At 43.3% G+C, this 22,472-nt stretch overlaps 1 protein-coding gene across 4 annotated transcripts in view; it reads right to left on the minus strand.

The window, feature by feature from the left end:
• WASHC2C (WASH complex subunit 2C) overlaps window positions 1-22,472 on the minus strand; it is a 123,186-nt gene that overhangs the window by 11,491 nt on the left and 89,223 nt on the right. Inside the window, exons 25-28 of one of the 4 annotated variants that reach the window (XM_073596527.1) lie at window positions 20,942-21,046; window positions 17,461-17,523; window positions 16,937-17,140; window positions 116-712 (exon numbers count right to left, since the gene is read on the minus strand). In XM_073596527.1, coding sequence (XP_073452628.1) covers window positions 116-712; window positions 16,937-17,140; window positions 17,461-17,523; window positions 20,942-21,046 — 969 coding nt within the window. The remainder of the gene's footprint in view (window positions 1-115; window positions 713-16,936; window positions 17,141-17,460; window positions 17,524-20,941; window positions 21,047-22,472) is intronic. The other 3 variants (XM_073596529.1, XM_073596528.1, XM_073596530.1) reach the window with 3 other exon arrangements.

A 22,472-nucleotide genomic window follows, 5' to 3' on the forward strand; every position in this document is an offset into this window, starting at 1 on the left:
TTTACATGTGCGGAAAATGTAAACTTGCCCTGGTAGAAAAGTGTCTTAAAACTCAACCTCAAATGAACGGAGTCAAAGGCTGGTATATCATAATCCTGAATATAACACAACATACCTCAAATATATCTGCTGTAGTCTTAATGTTTTTGGGTGGAACAGGCTGAACGTCTACTTTTTTCTGGGGTTTTTGGGCTCCAAAGAGATCGTCAGGTTCATCATCTAGCAGAGATGTGGGTTTAAATGTCTTCTTGTGTTTTTCCTTGACGGATTTAAAGAGGTCATCATCACTACCATCAGCATCAAAGACAGAAGATGAAGGTTTATTAACCTCTTCCCTAGGCTGGCTCAAAGCTTCATTCACAGGAAGCTTTTCTTTCTGCCTGGAAGTAACCGGGTCAGGTAAGGAGCTACTGCCAAAGAGATCTGAACCAAATAAATCTTTGACATCGGGGGTGAGAGGATTTACAGGAGCTTTTGGTTTCGTTCTGGACTGTACATCGTTCTCAGAGAATGACAACTTCATACTGGGAATAGGCTCCTCTTTATCTAGTAGCCAGTTTGCCTGAGCAAGTGTTGCTTCAGATAATGTATCTTGTGTGGGAGATATTGCTGATGAATCGCTAATATCTCCAGCTTCACCAGAATCTTGGGATGCATGTTTTCGGCCCATTCTTGTAGGAGGTCTCCGCTTTCCAGAAACCTTGGCACGAGACTGAGGAAGAGACAATCAGCAAATGAGTTCAGAATAAAAAGGACAAATCAGATTAAATAGAAAACTTAAGAGAATACTTCTGTAGCGCCAGCATTTTTGCCTACTAATGTAATACAATGTTAACCTATGAACAGTATTATAATTTAGTATGTGGCACCATCTAGTGGTCAAATTGGTGAATGGACTGTATTTTATTTTCCTTATTCAAGGATGTGAGAAAATATGACAGGAAGTGACTGTTTACTTTTCACATTAACTTACCTACCCAGAACGCTGAGTGATTTTTGCCCAGCAACACTAAGTACTGTAATGCATGCTGGGTAGGTTATAAAAGGACTCCGCGCGGCCATCTTAGATCTCTTCTGGACACATAGCTTGCCTGTGTGGACCTGTGTAGAGGTGTTCCAGGGAGCGCGGCCTACACCTACTGCAGGGCGGCACAATCAGCGACCCTGCTGTGCATCAGCGAGCTGTAGAGACGCTGGGACAAAACTGAGAAGGATCCTGAGACGACTATCGGAGTCATCAGAGGGCCTGGTCTATCTTGCAGAACGGAGCGGTGTAACGGCGTCGGCCGGCGGGAAGCAAGACCAAGTGCACCGGAGTGGAGCTGTCCTGCTACACAGACCTGGTTGGGTGAGAGGGCTGCTGCCCAAAGTTTTCCTAACGCACTTTTACACACCTGAATCTGTAACACAGTGTGCTGGGATCTGTAGTCCCACACAGGAGAATTAAAGGAACTAGAGACTGAGTTCAAATAGGCCTCAAGCCTATCCTTCACTGCACTAATAGCACTGTGTTACACAAAGTTAATTGCATCGGACAGTTACAAGTTACTACACCACAAGAATAATCTTCAGCATCTACTTTATTTAACCCTGGTTTATTTAACCATTGGATTACAAATCATAAATAGCTAGCAGAAGACAGAAGACAAAGAAAAGACTGCCTATTTCATTGCAAGGCCTTGCATCCTATTTCTGGTTAATAGAGAGTTTACACTCTAAAGCAGGGGGAGCTCCCTAGGGATTGCATTTGTGCTTTATCTATTGACATTGTCTTATTGTGTTACAAGCGTGCACTGGAAGTGGGAAGGTGTCCAGAATTAAGGTATTTCCCATTGTGGCATTAGTCCCACTTGGAGACACGCTTTCAGAGACCAGTTAATACAATTATATGTGTACAACCTATTGTGTATATTTACTGGGCTGTTATGCTATGTTTGTGTGACAGCACCAATATTGTAATACTACTTTTATACCAATGTAAAGTAAAGTTACGGCTCTGGTTGAGTTCAACTTGTGTGGAGTGTTGTTCCTTTTCCGGCAGGTGGAACATCGGATACCCAGGTAATAACAAAGGTATACTGTTATTATATTGTACATTGTGGGGTTATCCTTTTTTTTTTTAAATATATTTTTATTAAGATTTTTTGAGACAAACAAAACAGTAACACTTGGTTGCTACAGTACATCAACACCACATCTGGTTAAACAAAGCGTTTGACAGCGTGAGTTGCCAGGTTACATAGCAGTAATATACGTATACAAATGGTCCTCCTCAGAGGGAAATAGTCAATTAAATATAGTAACATATACAGGCCTGGAATTACAGACAGTTGGGCCTAGAAGCACGCTATTCTAATCAGTATTTTGACCTGAAAATTACTGTAAATCAGTGTTTATTGTGAGATATTCATTTTTTCCATCCAGTTACTCCAGACTTTGTCAAATTTCAAAGGACAACCTCTGTTAGCATATGTGTCTTTGTATAGCGGGAGGTTCCCATTAACTAGATGTTTCCACTGCGTAATTGATGGAGGGTTGGGTTTTTTCCACTGCATTGCGATATTTTTCCTGGCATAAAAGAGTAGTAAACTGATCAAAGTGCGTTTAGCTATGGTTGGAACAATATTTTCTAACAAGCCTAGTATACATATCTCCATCAACGGGGAAAGGTTGGTTGAGGCCACCTTGTTAGTTAGATCAAGTACCTCTCTCCAGTATTGTTGTAATCTTGGACAGTGCCAGAAGATGTGTGCGAAGTCCCCTGGAGATATGCCACATCTCCAGCATTCCGGGGAATGCTGGGGGTTCATCAGGTGTAGTCTATGTGGGGTAAAATAGGCCCTATGGACAATTTTAAATTGTACCACTCTGTCTCTTATGGAAACGAGTGACCTGAAGGGGAAATCCCAGACGTCGTTCCAGTCATCGTCATCTAACGCCGGGATATCGCGTTGCCAACGGGACCAGAGTCCATCCAGAGATGGTAAGGACACAAATATCAGATGCGCATACAAACGCGAAGTAGGTTTTTCAACGCAGCCGTATCGGAGCGTCCTCTCCAGCTCGGATTGAGTCAGGGTGCAAGAGGAATGAGGAAATTGGGCAGCAAATGCATGTGCTAATTGAAAATAGCGGAACTGGTAGTGTTTCGGTAGGTTGTACATTGAGGATAGCTGGTCAAAGGAAAGTAACGAAGTCTGTGATATAACTTGTGATATTAATTTGATGCCGTATTTAGTCCATACTTGGGGGTCTGTGAGCTGAAGGAAATGTGGTAAATTAGGGTTTGACCATAACGGGGCGTTGGGGGAGGGTTCAGAGTGTTTGTGCTTTCCAATATTAAGACCCGTTCGCCATGCTCGCAAGGTAGTGTGCATGGAGGGGGTTAGTGGGTGTGGGGCGCGTGGTCCTCTATGTATTAAAAGCTGGAGGGTCTCCCAGGAACCCACCCACTGTAGCCTCCAAAGCTGAGGCCGCATTGGTTTTGTCAGGGACTAACCACCAGACCACAGTCACTAACTGTGAGGCTAGGAAATATTTATAGCAGTCTGGGAAAGCCATGCCGCCCTGAGATGTTGGCCTCATCAAGGTAGACAGTTTGTATCTGGGTGGGGTGGGGCCCCACAAGAAATCTGAGAATTTTTGGTTAAGTTTGGTGAAGAATGATTTGGGGATCCACTGCGGGGAGTGACAAAAAAGGTAGGTGAATTTGGGAATAATTTTCATCTTGAGGAGATTTACTCTACCCCAAACCGATAGAGGTAAATTGCTCCATGATTTGAGTTTAGGTTTCATATCGTCCAACACTGGGTCGAGGTTTGTGGGGTTATCCTTTAGTATTAGCTTCACACTAACACTGCACCACAGCTGTGTCAAGGGGATTGAGTCAAGTTATAGGGAGTGTAAAGCAGAGTACAGGCCCAATCAAAATAACAGCAGCTCCTTCGGGGGTCAGTGCTACACGTCGTAAAATAAAATCGGATTATTTAAAGTGTTTGTTAACCAAAAAATATATACAGATCATGGTCCTTTAAAGCAGATTTAACAGCACAGTGCTTGTGCTGTGTAATCTGCCCCCCTCTAAACTGTAAAAAAAAAAAAAAAAAAAAAAAAAAAAAAAAACCTCCCTGAATCCCTCACTTCTTGTATGCCCTCTCTAATCTGAACATGATAACCAGGGCTACTCAGCCCTGATCATATGTGTAAATCCTAAAATTTAAAGTGTTTAGGTTTGGTTGTCGAACATATGTCGGGGGAGGGAGGGGGTTGAGACAGGCAGCGGTTTTTTCCTTCCCCCCTTTTTTTTTTTTTTTTGGGAGGGGATAGGGTTAGTTGTAAGAGAACGATGTTACCAATTGGTCTCTTATTAATGTTTAATATGTTAATCCTGCGTAATTATTGTAAAATATGAAATTAAGGATGTTTAATTATGAATTGTGAAAAGTATAACAGAAAATAAAAAAATTTTGATTATAAAAAAAAAAAAAACAAAATTGAAATTGTTTAAGCCTTTTTTTAAAAAAACTGCCAGCCGCTCTATTAGAGGATGGCATACAACACTGTGTAAATCCTTTCTAAAAACGAGCAGTGCAAATAGCTATTTAGAGCTGTCTTCAGGCCGGTCACATGACTTGCAGCCGCTTTACAGCTCCGAGACAGGGCTTCTGCAGGAGGAGCCAAGCGGCCACGTGATCTCCCTGGCTGACGTCAGAGGGAGATCACTGTCGCTCCTGCAGTAACTGTGTATCGGAGCTGAAAAGCATCCGTGAGTCACGTGACCGGCCTGAAGACAGCTCTAAATAGCTATTTACACTGCTCGTTTTTAGAAAGGATTTACACAGTGTTGTATGCCAGCCTCTAATAGAGCGGCTGGCAGTTTTTAAAAAAAAAGGCTTAAACACTTTAAAGCTGATTATCAACAAACAAGCAAAGCATTTAACTCCTTAAGGACAAAGGTAAAACAAATCTAAGTGGAAAGAAAGACTCTTTCATTCACCTCCCCACAATCAGATACCACAATAAAATTAGTTTGAATTGTGAAAATGGTTTTTACTACCTTTATATGACTTAAAAACTCCTCTTGTCAAGTGATTGCAAAGCCCTTGCCTTTAGTTTGACAGGGCGGCTGTTGGTGTCCACTGCCTACTAGAATTGTCATTTCTGGAGGACAAGAGGAGCTGCAGCACATTGCCGACGTTGGTGCCGATGGAAGTGTTGGGTGGGACAATGGTTTAAGGAAGTGCCTTTGAGCAGACCCTTTCGGTTGTACAGGCACACCATTATCGGTAAAGCTCAGAAGATTGCGGAATGTCTAAATTAGAAACAGCAGTCTAAGCTATACAATCAGCAACTGAGATAACGAAGAATATAAAAGGTTTTGTTGTTTTATATACGAAGCAGGGGCAAATTTTAATTTTTAACTGTAATTCCACTTTAAAGTGGTTGTATGCCCTAGAAAAAAAAAAAAAAAAAAAAACCTGTAAGTCAAAGGCATAATGAGCTAGTATGCACCGCATACTAGCTCATTATGAAATACCTTGGAACAAAACTGCCGCACCGCCGCCGGTCATCGCTGAGGGAGTTGACATGTTGCCTCGGCGATTCTTCCGGGTTCACGGCTCTGGCGCTGTGAGTGGCCGGAGCCACAATGACGTTACTCCCGCGCATGTGCACGGGAGTCCTTTTTCCGGCAAGGAGCTCTGATTTTCTGGCAGAGTCTTCCAGTCCTTCAGAGCGCATGCGTCGCTGACATCAGCAGTTGCAAGCAAGGTGAATATCTCCTAGACTGTACAGGTTTAGGAGATATTCATTTTACCTACAGATAAGCCCTATTATAGGCTTACCTGTAGGTAAAAATGTGCAAGCTGGGTATACAACCGCTGTAATGTCTGAAACAACTTTGGCACGTGTTTTAAAACTGTAAACGTAGCTTTGCAACTACTTCATAACAAATTGGGCTTTCATTTTTTGGTGAAAATGTTAATGAATATATCCCGATTTTTTCTTTTTTATAAGCAAAGGAAATCTGTCCCAAAATAGTAAAATAAAAAAATATACATTTTTGAAAACATATTGTAGCTGTTGATTTGTTGTCATTACCATAACCCGCCATGAAAGAACCCAAAATAAATTCTACTCCTGAATGACAATTCACAGTAATAACACATATGTGTATGTAATTTGTTGTTTGTGCCTGTAATTAGGGCCAGAAACAATAGTGCACATTTTGCTTTGTTTTATCCTACTTAAAAACACAGATCAAACCCTGACCTGGCTATTTCCTCAGATTATAGATCGATATAGATAAATAAATATTCATCTATATTTATTTATTTTCTCTTAAATGAAATGATCACTGCGACAGCTAATCACAGCGATCATGTGAGTGAGACCCAGTCTTCCCAACTCCCAAACATAAGTAGGAGACCTGGAGCAGTCAGTGACAGCTGGGTCTTCATGCTGGGAGCATGCTGTGCAGCGAACTCCTAGCACGCGCACACACATTATAATATACACACACACACACATATATATATATATATATATATATATATATATATATATATATATATATATATATATATATATATATATATATATACACACACAGCCCCACAGAAGAAGACCCACTTCAGTGAGGCCACATACACTATATTACTAAAAGTATCGGGACACCTGCCTTTACACGCACATGAATTTTAATGTCATCCCAGCCAGTCTTAGCCTATAGGCTTCAATATTGATTTGGCCCACTCTTTGCAGCTATAGCCGCTTCAACTGTTCTGGGAAGGCTGTACACAAGGTTTAGGAGTGTGTCTATGGGAATTTTTGACCATTCTTCCCGAAGGGCATTTGTGAGGTCAGCCACTGACGTGGATGTGAAGGCCTGGCTCGCAGTCTCCACTCCAATTCATCCCAAAGGTGTTCTATCGGCTTGAGGTCAGGACTCTGTGCAGTCCAGTCAAGTTTCTCCATGCCAAAATTGCGCATCCATGTCTTTATGGACCTGGCTTTGAGCACTGGTCCAAATCATTTGGTGGAGAGGGTGATTATGGTGCAAGGTTGTTTTCTCAGGGGATGGGCTTGGCCCCTTAGTTACAGTGAAGGTAACTCTTAAGGCGTCAGCATACCAAGACATTTTGGACAATTTCATTCTTTGTGGGAATAGTTCCAACATGACTGCGCACCAGTGCACAAAGCAAGGTCCATAAAGACATGAATGAGTGAGTTTGGGTTGGAGATACTTGACTGGCCTGCACAGAGTACTGACCTCAACCCGACCTTTGGGATGAATTAGAACAGAGATTGCATGCCAGGCCTTCTCATCCACATCAGTGCCTGACCTCACAAATACGCTTGTGGAAGAATGGTCAAGCATTCCAATAGACACACTCTTAAACCTTGTGGACAGCCTTCCCATAAGAGTTGAAGCTGTTATAGCCGCAAAGGATGGGCCAACTCAATAATGAACCCTACGGACTAAGACTGGGATGCCATTAAAGTTCATATGCGTGTAAAGGCAGGCAGACCAATACTTTTGGTAATATAGTGTATGCTTGTCTTCTGACCCAGGCAATCTTAGCAGACAGCATTGGTAGAACCTGGAGCTCTGAACAGACTACACGGTAGCTAAGTAATACAGCTGTGTTCAAGACCAAACTCAGCCTGTGATTTGACAATAAAGCAGCTGCTGTAGCACTAACTCCCTGTGATTAGTAGTGGCATCATGTTCAAAATGTAATACCCCGTACATACGATTGGATTTTCCAAAGAGAAAAGTTGGATGTGAGCTTGTTTGCGGAAAATCCGACCGTGTGTATGCTCCATCGGACATTTGTTATCGGACTTTGCGCCAACAAGTGTTGGCTACCATGCTCTCAAATTTTCTGCCAACAAATGTGGGTTGTCGGATTTTCCGATTGCGTGTACACCAGTCCATCGGACAAAAGTCCAAAGTACAAACATGCATGCTCGGAAGCAAGGACGAGCTGGAAGCGATCGGTCTTGTAAAACTAGCGTTCGTAATGGAGATATTACATCGGCTTGCCGTACGTCACTACGTTCGTAATTGTTGGCCAACATTTGTTACAAAGGTTGAATAAAGACACCAGTCCATCCAGTTCAATCTGAGTGAGTGTGGGTGCGTGTCTACAATTGCCCCTATCCATGTACATTGTGTCTCATTAAGATGCTCATCTATTTAAGGTATCCATATAGCGCCAACAATTTACGCAGCGCTCCACACATACATTGCACACTCACATCAGTCCCTACCCTCAAGGAGCCCACAATCCAAGGTCCCCAACTCACATTCATATACTAGGGCCAATTTTGGAGAGAAGCCGAATAACCTACCAACATGTCTTTGGAGTGTGGGAGGAAACCAGAGTACCCGGAGGAAACCCACGCAGGCACAGGGAGAACATGCAAACTCCAGGCAGGTAGTGTCGTGGTTGGGATTCGAACCAGTGACCCTTTATTACTGCTAGGCAATCCGCGGTTTTGTTGTCGGAAAGTCCGATCGTGTGTACGGGGCATTAGAATGATAGCACTGTAAAAATCAATAGTGCTGTATACAAGATGGCTTTATAGGAGCCTAGGCTGCAAATGTAATACCTGCAAACGTAAACCTACACATGTAAATAACATCTTCTGATTTTGATGAATACATAAAAGAAATTAAAGTGGTTGTAAACCCTTTACAACCACTTGAACCTACAGGTAAGCCTAGATTAAGGCTTACCTGTAGGTGCTTGAAATATCTCCCAGACCTGCACAGTCTAGGAGATATTTGCAAATTGCCGTAGGGCGATTTCTTCTGCGCATGCACCGGAGTTAGAAAGGGCACGCTGTGCCATTTCTAGCTCAGGTCATGCAGTTAAAGGCGGCTCCCGCGCGCATGCGCTGGAGCGACATCATGCGACTACAGCCAGTCACAGAGCCGGAGTTTGCAGCCCCGGAAGGAAGAGGGGTGAAGAATGGCCGCTAGCTACTAGCGAGGAAGACGGGGACATCGCGGGTTCCTCCTGCAGGTAAGTGTCACATAATGGGTTACTATGCGATGCATTGTAGCCCATTATGCTTTACCTTTGCAGGGAAACAAAGAGGAAGTAAACCCATCAGACTTTTATCTGCACACTTTTTTCAGGTCAGGATGTGAAAATACTGGAGCCAGAAACAGCCAGGGAACAATCACTGTAGGAAGGTGGTCAGCAATGGCAGGCTCTGCATTTTTCTCAGTGTAAGGTTCCTGTATATGTGCCTGGAGTTCAGCTTTTACATTAGATACATTGTACTGGTTCATCTCAAGAACGGTGTTCCCTGATTTTTAAAGGAAACCGATCATGAAAGACATACAGGGGCTGGATCTCCTTCTACAAATTCTACATACCTGGTCATATAATTCCCAATCACAAAGATTCAGTCCAATAAAAAGGACTGTAAAGCTGTTTATGTTCAACCTTATTCACTAATACCAAGTCCCAGCACTATTGTCATATTTTTTGCTAAATACATTATCTTAGCTGCCTAAATCTAATAAACTATATTTTCCATAACTGTTAGTGCTGACCCCAAGTCTGTAGGGCATAGTAGGGGAGCTTAGAGCATCATAATTGGCTGCCCTGCTGTTCATCAACAAAACATTATCCCCCGTAATGCCCTGCACTGTGAGCAGAGAGGAGCATGGTCTAGTGCAGGAATATGCAATTAGCGGACCTCCAGTTGTTGCAAAACTACAAGTCCTACCATGCCTCTGGGTGTCATGCTTTTGGGCTGTCAGAGTCTTGCTATGCCTCACGGGACTTGTAGTTCTGCAATAGCTGGAGGTCTGCAAATTGCATATCCCTGGTCTAGTGGCTAGGATGAGTGGAGTAAGGCTTGTATAACTTTCTAGTGGTGAAAGAACTGCCTGCTTTGACAGGAAAAGAGCAACTACCTTGTCACTGTACACAAACCTGCCCACTGCTGTTCCATCATCATAGCCTAGAACGTGACTACAGACTACAATAACAAGCGTAACTTGCCTACAGATAACCGAGCTGTGGGCAGTGACAGTGGAGTTCAGAATTCCCCTGTCATTGCCGATTATAACAAGCATACAGGGATGCTGCAAGTGAAGGAAAGGCACAATATATAGCTTCTAATGCATTCCACCATGTTGTAGGCTAGTATTCATGGGCAATGATGGATGAGTTTTCAACTGCCACCACTGATTTTATAAAGAAGCCGAGTAGCTGTCATCAATAATACAGAAGAACCTTTTTTCGAAAACCAAGCAATTGACTTAAAGCAGAACTAAACCCACTGATTTAACTTTGAGCTAAACATAAGCTCAGGTTATAAATGTTCAATAAGGGTTATTAAATCCTTAAACACATCAATGTTTTAATTTACAATCGCTGGATTTGGTGATCATCTTAGGTTTGCCAGCTGGCAGCTGTCTGGGGAAAAAAGTATTATTACTATTAATATACAGGATTTATATAGCGCCAACAGTTTGCGCAGCGCTTGAAATAATCACTTGGGCAGGCAAGACGACATTGATAACATTCTGATAAGCTAACGTAAGCGTTCTCTTCCCTGCTCAACCCCCCATAAAAAATAGGATTTTTAAAACAGCTTACTTGTAAAATCCTTTTCTTGGAGTACATCATAGGACACAGAGCCTCAAGTAATTATTTGGTGGGTTATGGGCCTACCTTCAGGTGTTGACACTGGTATAACCAATACAGGAAGTTGACTCCCCTATATAACCCCTCCTCCTTCCAGGAGTCCTCAGTTTTTGTAGCCAAGCAATATACTCTTACCCCATAAAACAGAGGGGCGGGAGCTCTGTGTCCTATGATGTACTCCAAGAAAAGGATTTTACAGGTAAGCGGTTTTAAAAATCCTATTTTCTTTATCGTACATCATAGGACACAGGGCCTCAAGTAATTACTTGGTGGGATGTCCCATAGCAATGCTACTTGAGGGGAGGGAGACACAACCCGTAGGGCACCCCCAGACCTTGAAGAATTATACTGCTGCCTGCAGCACACTGTGCCCGAAGGCGATATCCTCATTCCATCTTACATCTACTTGATATAATTTTGAAAATGTATGCACTGAAGACCAAGTTGCGGCCTTGCAGATCTGAGACATGGAGGCCTGGTGACGCACTGCCCAAGAACCACCAACTGCTCTGGTAGAGTGCGCCTTAACTTGAAAAGGGGGAATCTTTTCCTTTAAATCATAAGTTTGAATTATAACCTGCCGAATCCACTTAGCCACAGTGGATTTTGACGCTGCCTGTCCTTTTTTAGGACCCTCTGGCAGAATAAATAAGACATCAGTCTTCCGAATCTGAGCAGTTTTCTTTAAATAGATCGTCACTGCTCTCACCACATCAAGACAATGTAGTGACCTTTCTTCTTTGGTACACGGTTTTGGAAAAAACGATGGCAGGACAATATCTTCATTCAGATGAAACAATTAAACCACTTTTGGCAAAAAGCCTGGACGAGGGCCCAACGCCACTCTGTCCTCATGAATAACCAAATATGGCTCCTTACAGGAAAGAGCAGCCAATTCTGAAACCCTCCTTATAGCAACAAAAAATACCAGCTTCCTAGTCAGAAGGACTAAGGGAACATGCTGTACTGGTTTAAATGTCGGTTTTTGTAACAGTGACAAAACTAAATTCCAGCCCCAAGGGCTTAAAGGTGATTTAACTGGCGGATTAATCCGCATCACTCCTTGCATGAAACCCCGGACTAAAGAATGCATAGCAAGTGGTCTTTGAAATAAAATTGATAAGGCTGAGACTTGGCCGCTAATAGTACTCAGGGCCAACTTCATCTCTACACCTACTTGTAGAAAGGCAAGAATTCTGCCTATAATATATCTCTGAGGGTGCCAACCCTTGGATTCACACCAGGAAACATAAGCTTTCCAGACTCTATAATATATAGTTCTAGAAGCTGGCTTCCTAGCATTAAAGTAGAAATAACTGCCCTGGAAAGCCCACGTTTCTTCAGAATGTGTCTCTCAATAGCCAGGCCGTTAAATTTAGCATTCATAAAGTAGGATGGAATATCGGCCCCTGTGAGAGCAGGTCTGGCCTTAGTGGAAGGGACCACAGATCCTCCATTGCCATCTTTACGACCTCTGCATACCATGACCCTCTGGGCCATGCTGGTGCTGCCAGAATTACCGATTTTCTTTCCAGCTTGATCCTGAAAAAAGAAGAAGTCGAGGCAGCAACTGAATAGGGGAAAATGCATAGATCAGTAAAAGCTGATCCCACAGTATCACCAACGCATCTGTTCTGCATGCGAATGGATCCTTTGTTGTGGACACAAAGTTGACTAACTTTATGTTGCACTAGATGCTAGAAGATCTACACCCGGAGTCCCCGATCCTTGACAAACAGCCCGAAACATGTCGCGGTGAATAGACCGTTTCCCTAGGAATAATCTGCTGGCGGTACCTGTAGTGCGCGTGCCAATTCTCTACTCCCCGGAATGAAGACTGCCGATGGGCACAGAATATTTCTTTCTGCCCAAGTTAGAATATGGTTCACTTCTCTCTGCACTGAGAGATTCTTGGTGCCCCTTTTGGTGATTGATATAGGCCACAGCCGTGGCATTGACGGATTGGATCCTGTCGGGACAATCCCTTAACCTGGAAGTCCAGGCTTTTAGAGCCAGACGCACTGCCCAAATCTCTTGGATGTTGATGGGCAAGGCACTTTCAGTTCTTGAACACTGTCCTTGGACATTACCACTTTCCAGATAAGCAGTCTGAAGGATTTACCCTTTAGGACATTCTTTAGTAACCACCAATTGAGGCTTTGGGACACCCTTGGGGACAGCCGCATTGGCAAGTCCAAAGCTTGGATCGTTTTGTTCCAAGCAAATAGAATACTGTTTTGCAACAGTCTCGAATGGAACTGGGCAAAGGGAACTGCTTCGAATGAAGCCACCATCCTAACAACCTCATACAAAAGCGAATGGAGGGATCTCCTTTTGACCTGACCATCCGCGTCAACTCTTTTATGGAGTTGTGTCTTTTTTTTGTTTTTTTTTGTTTTCTGGGCAAGAAGACCCTTTTTCTGGGCTGTATCTATGATCAGACCCAAATACTGCAGCCCTTTTTAGCAATTAATGGAGACTCTACTAGGTTGAGAACGCAACCCAGACCTTTCCAGGTAACTGGTTGTAATGCGTACACCTACTCCGAACAGCGATTGGTCTATTAGCAATAGATCGTCTAGGTATGCCAAGACTGTTTAAGCCCTGTGCCCTTGACCTGGCTACAGGTGGGGCTAGCACTTTTGTGAACACTCGAGGTGTTGTAGCTAGCCCGAAGAGCAAGGCTATAAACCGAAATGCTGCTGTTCTACATCGAACCGCAGAAAACTGGTGAGCGGGAAATGTATGGACATGCATATATGCATCCCTGATGCCGATAGGCGCCAGAAGTTTTCCTCCTTGCAGGATAGAAACTACTGACTTGATCGACTCCATAGAAAGGAGCGGATCTTCGGGAACTGATTTAGATTCTTTTAAATCTAGAATGGATCTGCTGAATTTCTGCATGGCTCTGTACATGTACAGGAAACGCATGAAAAAGGCAGTGAAGGTTCCAAGGAACCGAAGAAAAAACAGAACCATCAGCTGTCTCTACTAGAGGTAGCTTAAAAGAGGCACAAATCATCTCTGTAAGAGGTTTGTACCAGCAATTTCTCAGATTGCGAGGCTGAAAAAAAGTTCAACTCTAGTTGTCTCCTCTGCAGAGGAGTACTCAGTTTGCCTTTCTTCCAGATTACCTGAGGGTAATCCATCATCCTCTACCCACTGTTCCCTTGATAAGGGATCTCAGGTGGGGGAGGGGGATCTAACACGCTTCCCATCCTTGGATAGCGGATGCGATTAAAGTCGCTAATTTTCCATCTAGGCCCTGCAGGGCGGAGGAAAAAACGCATTTTCAATCCTGTATACAGGGGCTGAATATTTACTCCACTTAGGCTCAGTTTCCACTATTGCAACCCCAAAGTTGCGTGATTTTACCGTGATCTTTCGCCGCCGAGAATACGTCGGGGCGCGATTTTGATGCGACAGGAAACAATGCCTGTGTATTCTAGAGGTCTATGGACCTCAAGTCGCATCAAAGTACTGCAGGGACTACCTTGAAGTCGCACAGATCTGAACAGTACTCCTTGGAAATCATGCCCTAGAGTCTGACGGTGGAGGCTGTCACCGCTGCCTAGAATCAGCCCGTCAGAGTAGTTAGCCTGTGAGGAGTGGCTCCTTCACTAGTGAACGCCGACATGTGGATCTGAACCCATGTCTGTCAGGAAGTCTCCCATGGCTGCACTGGCCTTCAGTACTTAACCTGTGAGCTGTTGTGGCTTCACTTTAAATAAAAGGACATTTATACCTTCTTTTGGACAAGAACTTTACTGCTAGAAATCATTTGGATGCATTTCACCAAACCTTCCCCAATGAAAAGGGAAACTAGTCAGACACCGTTTTTTGCAAGATGCTTTGGCTGACCAACCCTTTTAACCACAGGGTCCTAAGCATGTGCCCTAGCACAAGCGCAAGGCGAGACGCCTGGTGGATAGGGTCTTTTATGGCTTCTATGGCAAAACATAGCGTAATTGCAATTATGCATCTTTATTGTTGCTGGAAATCACAGCGTCTACTGCTGGTACTTTCCAACCTTTGTGAATTTTTCCTCCATGATAGAGAACTGAAAAACTCTTTGGAGGGAAAAAATGCTTATCCAGGTGATCGCATTCAGCATAAATAAGCGCTGTAAAAGGTTTTTTTTTTTTTAAAAAAAAAAAAAAAAAGAAACCAAAGAAACCAAATAAGGGACCTGGACTTTCAGCTTACTCTGTTAGGAGTAGTAAAAAAAGTGGAATGAACCATCTCTGTAAGAGTTTGTACCAGAAAATTTGGAAAATTTGGCTTGTGTTTCCCCATGATCACCTGGAGGATAACACCTCATCCTGTGCCCACTGTTCCCTTGGAAAAAGGGGGTTTGAGGTGGGGGAGGGGGAACTAGCATGCTTCCTATCCTCTTGGATGGAGAATGCGATTAAAGCCGCTAATCTTCCTTCTAAGCCCAACAGGGCAGAGGTGAATGCATCTTCAGTCACATACACAGGGGCTGAAGTGTGAGAAGCAGCTGCACCACCAATTGCTTCCAATGACTCACCCTGGCTTGCCATGTCAGGTATCTCCGGAGAGGATAACAGTGTGAAGTCATAACTGGAGTTCCCAGCACCTGGGGGTGGACTCCTTGGTACCTTTGTGGTACACTGGAAATCAAATGTACTAAGCACAACAGCAGAGGCACTTTAACAAAATTATGGTATTTGCTGAACAATAGTTTTAGCAAAAGAAAACAAAGTCCCCATAAGGATCAGCCTTTGATGCTGAGTACCATAATATTTCCTGTGCCGGAAATGCCTGTTTACACACCTTTACATGCCCAGCGCTCCTGTGTCTCTTAGTGTGACAGACTTTTGTCTTCAGCATATGAACTGAGAGCGTCTGTGTTAGACCTCAGGTGAGAACCTGATTACACATAAGTGTCAGCTGTTACCGCACCTCTCCAGGAGGAGAGGGGAGGGGGAGGGGGAGGAGAGGGGAGGGGGATTAGAGGGGGAGGGGGATTAGAGGGGGAGGGGGAGGGGGGGGGAGGGGGAGGGGGAGGAGAGGGGAGGGGAGGGGGAGGAGAGGGGAGGGGGAGGGGGAGGGGGAGGAGAGGGGAGGGGGAGGGGGAGGGGAGGGGGAGGAGAGGGGAGGGGGAGGGGGAGGGGGAGGAGAGGGGAGGGGGAGGGGGAGGGGAATTTTTATCAGCAGTGTTTGTTAAGCTCCTAGTTTTAAAGGAAGACTTCACTTTATACAAAAAAATGCAAATGGCTGGTTTTGTATTTTCAAAAACTACTGCTGTAACCCCTATAGATCCCTCAGAAGAGGAACACCATCTGTTTAATTAAGAACTCCCCTCTGGCTGCAGGGACCACACCCGCTGCTATAGCCAGACACAGAGCTGCTGAAAAAGGCATCGTACTATTTAAGTGTAGTATACTCCCTCTAGGAGGAGACATTTTAAGGCATACCGTTATACATTTTATAATATATATATATATATATATATATATATATATATATATATATACACACACATACATACATACACACACATACATGTATGTATGTATGTATCTTTTGGAAAAAAAAGGCATAGGTGGTGGACCTTTTACAGTTCCTAGGCTTCTCCCCTTACCTTATCCTCGCTGCAGGATACTGCCGATTTAACAGACAGATCCAACTTTCACACATCACGGCGTGCAGCGTAGTTAAACCTTCAAAGACTAAGGTCCTTTTTAATATAGGTGTTCCGCTCCTTTGGACCTGTATAGCACCCCTCAGGAACAACTTTAGGTAATATGAAAAACCAAAAAGAGTCCTGGTTCCTAGGGTACAGCTCTCAAAGAGAAGCTTACAGGCAAAACCTCATTCTTCAATGCGAAGCCCAGGTACCATCCTATGGCCTCAGTGGCGAGGATGGATCCAGTTGGAGGTTTTTTAAATCCAGCATGGATCCCTCCCTGGAGCTCCTCAGTGCACATCTTCACTCGTGACCAACACCTTAGACACTGGCGAAAAAACTGAGGACACCTGGAAGGAGGAGGGGTTATATAGGGGAGTCAACTTCCTGTATTGGTTATACCAGTGTCAACACCTGAAGGTAGGCCCATAACCCACCAAGTAATTACTTGAGGCTCTGTGTCCTATAATGTACGATAAAGAAAATAGGCTTACGTTCCACTAAAATTTGTGAAAATTTGAGACCATGAAATGGCAAATTCCATTATGTGTGGGTGACCATATTCATATTTACTGGCAAAAGGCAAAAAAGAGAAATGTGTTATTACCTTGTTAGCACTATGAAGGGTGTCCACCTGTGCAGGGGTCTCAAAGGTTACTCCTTCCACACTTTTACTGCCAACATCCAAACTTTGACTGCTCTCTGCAACAGGTAAAGCTGAAATATCTGCCTCTGGAACAGTATGCCTCGGACCAGACAGTTTAGGAACTGCACCTGGTAACAATGCTGCTGGGTTGATGTGCAAATTTGCCTGTAAATAAATGAGAAGTGGATTAGCTGATGCCTACTTGCTTTATTAATGCTTGCCAGCTTAATGCATAAATACTGTATGGTAGATTTTGCAGGACCTGTAGCTGAAGCCAAACAGAATTAGAAAAAGAGCTTTAAGAAACATATAAGAAACATGCACTACCCAAGGTAAATCCAATCCAGATGAAAGTATTACCAGTGAGAGAAAAAAAATAAAAAAGCAAGAAATTTAGTTTTTAGAGATTTTCTCATTCTTTCAACGGAAAATGTTGGTGCAAAAGAAATTAGGAGAGAACAGTAAATGTAAAACTCTATAGTTACTTGTAGTTTCCCAATCCGAGTGGAGGGACTTTTAGATTTAACTGGTGGTGGCACTGTGGATTTCTGTACAAAATGAAAGTAGATTAAAGCAGCTGCACATTTGAAATGCATCATTAATCTGTGACAATATGCTACTGTGTTCTTACCAGTAAGGACTAAGTCTGTAAGTACACCTGTCAGAAGTACAGCTTCTACTATTGCTGGCTCCTTTCTGAAAAGGCTAGTTACCGGTTTACCGGTTTGTGTTTAACCACTTGACGTCCGCGCACTGTAGCTTTACTGCTACAGTGCGGGCCGGCTGCACAGAATCATGTAGACGTAATTCTGCTCTTCCAGGTAGGGGGCGCATCGCCTGTGCTGTGATTAGTCAGTTAGTAGCAGACTGCCCTCATTCTATCGCAGTACCGATATAGGTCGCTGATCTATAGTTTGTAGATGCTATGACTTTTGCGCAACCCAATCAATATACACTTATTGGGATATTTTTTTTTAACCAGAAATATGTAGCAGAATACATATTGGCCTAAATTAATTTAAAAATTAGATTTTTAGAAATGTTTTTATTGGGTATGTTTTATAGCAGAAAGTAATAGATACTGTTTTTTTTTTTTTTCAAAATAGTCAGTCTTTTTTCAATTATAGAGCAAAAAAAAAAAAAAAAACCCAGTGGTGATCGAACACCACCAAAAGAAAGCTCTTTTTCTGGGGAAAACATTATCTAAATTTCATTTGTATACAGTGTGCATGACCGTGCAATTGTCAGTTAAGGTAACGCAGTGCCATATAGCAAAAATTGCCCTGGTCAGGAAGAGGGGTAAATCCTCTGGAGGTCAAGGGGGTAACTTGCATACTTTTAGTCTAAAGGCAAAGACAAGCTTGCTGTAACTCAGCGGTCGAAGAGTATCAGAATTCCTGATCTCTATAGTTGTTCCAGGTCATTATGAATCCAAGGCCTCAGCCTGACATCCAGGGAGCAAGAGTTCCTAAAAAGGAGAGGTCAGCAATGGTAGAGTACATAACACTTTCATTACAGATGTATGTTACAGTATAACAGAGTTGACTTGAAAAATTTGTGCTGAAGTGCAGGTTAAGCCAAGATTAAGCTCCACCCCATCATTCAATGGAGAAATGCTAGCAATTCAGTTGGCAGGTAGTTTGACAACTAAATGACAGCCGCAATGCCTCAAATTTGATTTGGATATTTAGACCCCTTTCACACTGAGCCGTGGGCAGAGTTAGCAGTAAAGCGCCGCTAGTTTTAGTGGCGCTATTTGGCCACTAGCGTGGCGCTTTTAACCCCTGCTAGCGGCCAAAGAAAGCGTTAAATGCACCCGTGTAGCGCCGCTGCCAAAGCACATTTCAATGGGCAGGGGCGGTGGAGGAGCGGTGTATACACCGCTCCTCCACCGCACCGAAGATGCTGCTGGCAGGACTTTTTTTTTTTTTAATGTCCTGCCAGCACAGCGTCCCAGTGTGAAAGCACACGGGCTTTCACATTGAGGTGGCAGGGGAGGCATTTTTCAGGCCCTTACAGGCACTATTTTTAGCCCTTTAGCGCCTGAAAAAAGCCTCAGTGTTAAAGGGGTCTTAACCTAATGAGTTTTCCTTCCATTCCTCACATACTACCCACATTGTTGTGTGGATATATTAAATAGTAAGAAAACTAGACCATTTTTCAAGCGTCATTCTGCAACATCGCTTAAACTATATAAACTAGAAGAAATGATGCACAAGTTTTAGGATTACCATAGAGGTCAATTCAGTGTTGCTGCTGCGGAGTTCCAGGTTTTTTTTTGTTGTTTATTAAAAGTCAGGAGCTACAAAAAGTGTAGCTCCTGACTTTTAATAAACTGACACTCACCTGTCCCACAGTCCAGTGATGCATCTGCATCTCGCTCCTCTCCCCCTCCTCCCCGTGGTGCCTCCATTGAAACTGTGGGTACCCGGCCGTGACAGCTTGCAGCTTCATGGCCGGGAGTGCATTGCGCATGCGCGAGTTGCGGTGCGCTCTCCGAGTGGACAGGCAATCTTCTGGGACCTGTGACGTGTCCCAGAAGATTGCCGAGAGGGAGGGGCCACCTAGGGGGAGAGGAGGAGTGGCCTAGATGGCCCTTAGTCGGACGTAGGAAGTGCAACAGTAAGTCCCACTCAAAACTAGTCACCCACTCCTCCCCCAAAAAATTGCATGCCAAATGTGGCATGTAAGGGGGCGAGGAGTGCTTAAAGCGGAAGTTCCACTTATGGGTGGAACTTCGCTTTAAGTCTTGTATATAAGGTCTCCATTATGTGAAAGAACTGTGTGTACACCATGGGGGAGATTTACTAAAACGGGAGCGTTTAGAATACAGTGCAGCTGTGCATGGTAGCCATCAGCTTCTAACTTCAGCTTGTTCAATTAACCGCTTCAGCCCCAGAAGCTTTTACCCCCTTCCTGACCAGAGCACTTTTTACAATTTGGCACTGCGTCGCTTTAACTGACAATTGTGCGGTCGTTCGGCGCTGTACCCAAACGAAATTTGCATCTTTTTTTCCCCCACAAATAGAGCTTTCTTTTGGTGGTATTTGATCACCTCTGCGGTTATTTTTTGCGCTAAAAAGAGCAACGATAATGAAAATAAAACTATTTTTTACTTTTTGCTATAATAAATATCCCCAAAAGTTTATTTAAAAAACAAATTTCTTCATCAGTTTAGGCCAATTTATATTCTTCTACATATTTTTATTTTTTTACCAAAAATCACAATAAGCGTATATTGATTGGTTTGCGCAAAAGTTATATATATATATGCAAACTATGGGAAAGACTTATGGCATTTTTTTTTTTTTTTTACTAGTATGGTGGTAATCTGCGATTTTTAGTGGTACTGCGACATACAGATCGGAGACTTTTGACACTTTTTTGGGACCATTGGCATTTACACAGCGATCAGTGCTATAAAAATGCACTGATTACTGTGTAAATGTCACTGGCAGGGAAGGGGTAAACATTAGGGGGCGATCAAGGGGTTAAATGTGTGTTCCCTCAGCATCTTCTAACTGTGTGGGGATGGGAGTGACTAGGAGAGGAGCCATATCGTTTTTTCCTTTTTAATAGGAGGAAACTATATGGCTCCTCTCCTCTGACAGCACAGGGATTTGTGTGTGTTTACACAACACAAATCCCCATGCTGGCACTCGTGCATGCAATCGCCGGCCACACGCATCAGGTCCCCCTCCGTGCAGTGGGCGCACGCCCTCTGGTGGCCGAAAACGGGTAGGACGTACCTGTATGGGATTTTGCCCAGGAGAGCCATTGTGCCGCAGTATATCTGTGTGACACGGTTGGCAAGTGGTTAAGCTTTGACAATAAAACCTGGTAGCTGATTGGTTTCTCTGCAGAACTGCACCAGATTTTGCACTCTCCAGTATTAGTAAATTTCCCCCCATGATTTCCAACTTGTTCCTTCCTCTCCCAAATGATATGTAATAAAGCTGTACAAACCTCTCCACCTTCTGCCTTTATGATTGTCTCCTTTATTACGTTTAAACTGCTGGGTTCTTTGGATGGATCCAAATTGTCTTTTTTAATTACCGTTTTCTTTTCTTTCTACAAATGCAAAAGTAAGCAGAATTCAACCTTTTGGTTATTTGAATAAAATCCTGCCTATTTTTTAGGGTTAATGTACATGGAACATTTTACAACCGCTCCAGATTTAACTTGATAGTAACTGACGAAATGCGGCTAAAAGCAAGTTACCGCGTTTTACAAGCTGTTACAGGTGTTTGGCGTTTCAAATGCCTCTGAACATCCGTCCTGAACGCATTTTTTTGCTTTCCAAAAAATGCTTCTAAACTCAACTGCCTATAAACAACCCTGTGTACATGTACTGATAAGATAACAGAGGAGAGTTCAAGCGCAGCTGAAAAAAACACCCAATTGCTCCTTAACGTCTGTTTACCAGCAGCAGTGTATGTGAAGCCTTAAAGTGGTTGTAAACCCTCCTGGAAAAGCAAAAAAAAAAAAAAAAAAAAAACCCTGCAAGATAAAGGCATAATGAGCTAGTATGCATAGCATACTAGCTCATTATGAATTACTTACCCGAGAACGAAGCCCCCGCAGCCGTCCTTGTCTCGCCCTCCGGCCGGCGACATCTATCTCAAAGGTTACTTCCGGGTATCGCGGCTCGGGCGCTGTGATTGGCCGGAGCCGCGATGACATCAGTCCCGCGCATGCGTGGGAGCCGCCGGGAACAGCACAGTATAACTGAAGCAATGGCACATACGTGCCATTGCTTCAGTTGGCTTAAGTGCGCATGTGCCGCATGACGTCGGCACATGCAAATACAGGGATATCGCCTAAACCGTACAGGTTTAGGAGATATCCAGTGAAGCTACAAGTAAGCCTAATTATAGGCTTGCCTGTAGTTTAAAGTGGTTGTAAATGGTTTACAACCCCGTTAAAGTTTCAGGATATTTTGTATACAAGATATACCTCACAAGGAGATAATATAATATAATATATATATATATATATATATATATATATATATATATATATATATATATATATATATATATACACACACACACACACACACACACACACACACACACACACGGATTCTTCAAAAATTTTCCACGCGTTTTTTTTTGTAACTCAATCAAATATAAACATACACACACACACATATATATATATATACATATACACACACACACACACACACACACACACTTACCAAAAGTATTGGGTCTCCTGCCTTTACATGCATGTGAACTTTAATTATCCCAGTCTTAGTCCATAGGGTTCTATATTGAGTTGGCCCACCCTTTGCAGTTATAGCAGCATCAACTCTTCTGGGAAGGCTGTCCACAAGGTTTAGGAGTGTGTCTATAGGGATGTTGGACCATTCTTCCAGAAGCGCATTTGTGAGGTTAGGTACTGATGTTGGATGAAAAAGCCTGGCTCGTAGTCTCCGCTCTAATTCATCCCTAAGGTGTTCTATTGAGTTGAGGTCAGGACTCTGAGCAGA

This window comes from Aquarana catesbeiana, linkage group LG08 (genome assembly GCF_042186555.1).
Source record: "Aquarana catesbeiana isolate 2022-GZ linkage group LG08, ASM4218655v1, whole genome shotgun sequence".
NCBI classification, from domain to species: Eukaryota; Metazoa; Chordata; class Amphibia; order Anura; family Ranidae; genus Aquarana; species Aquarana catesbeiana.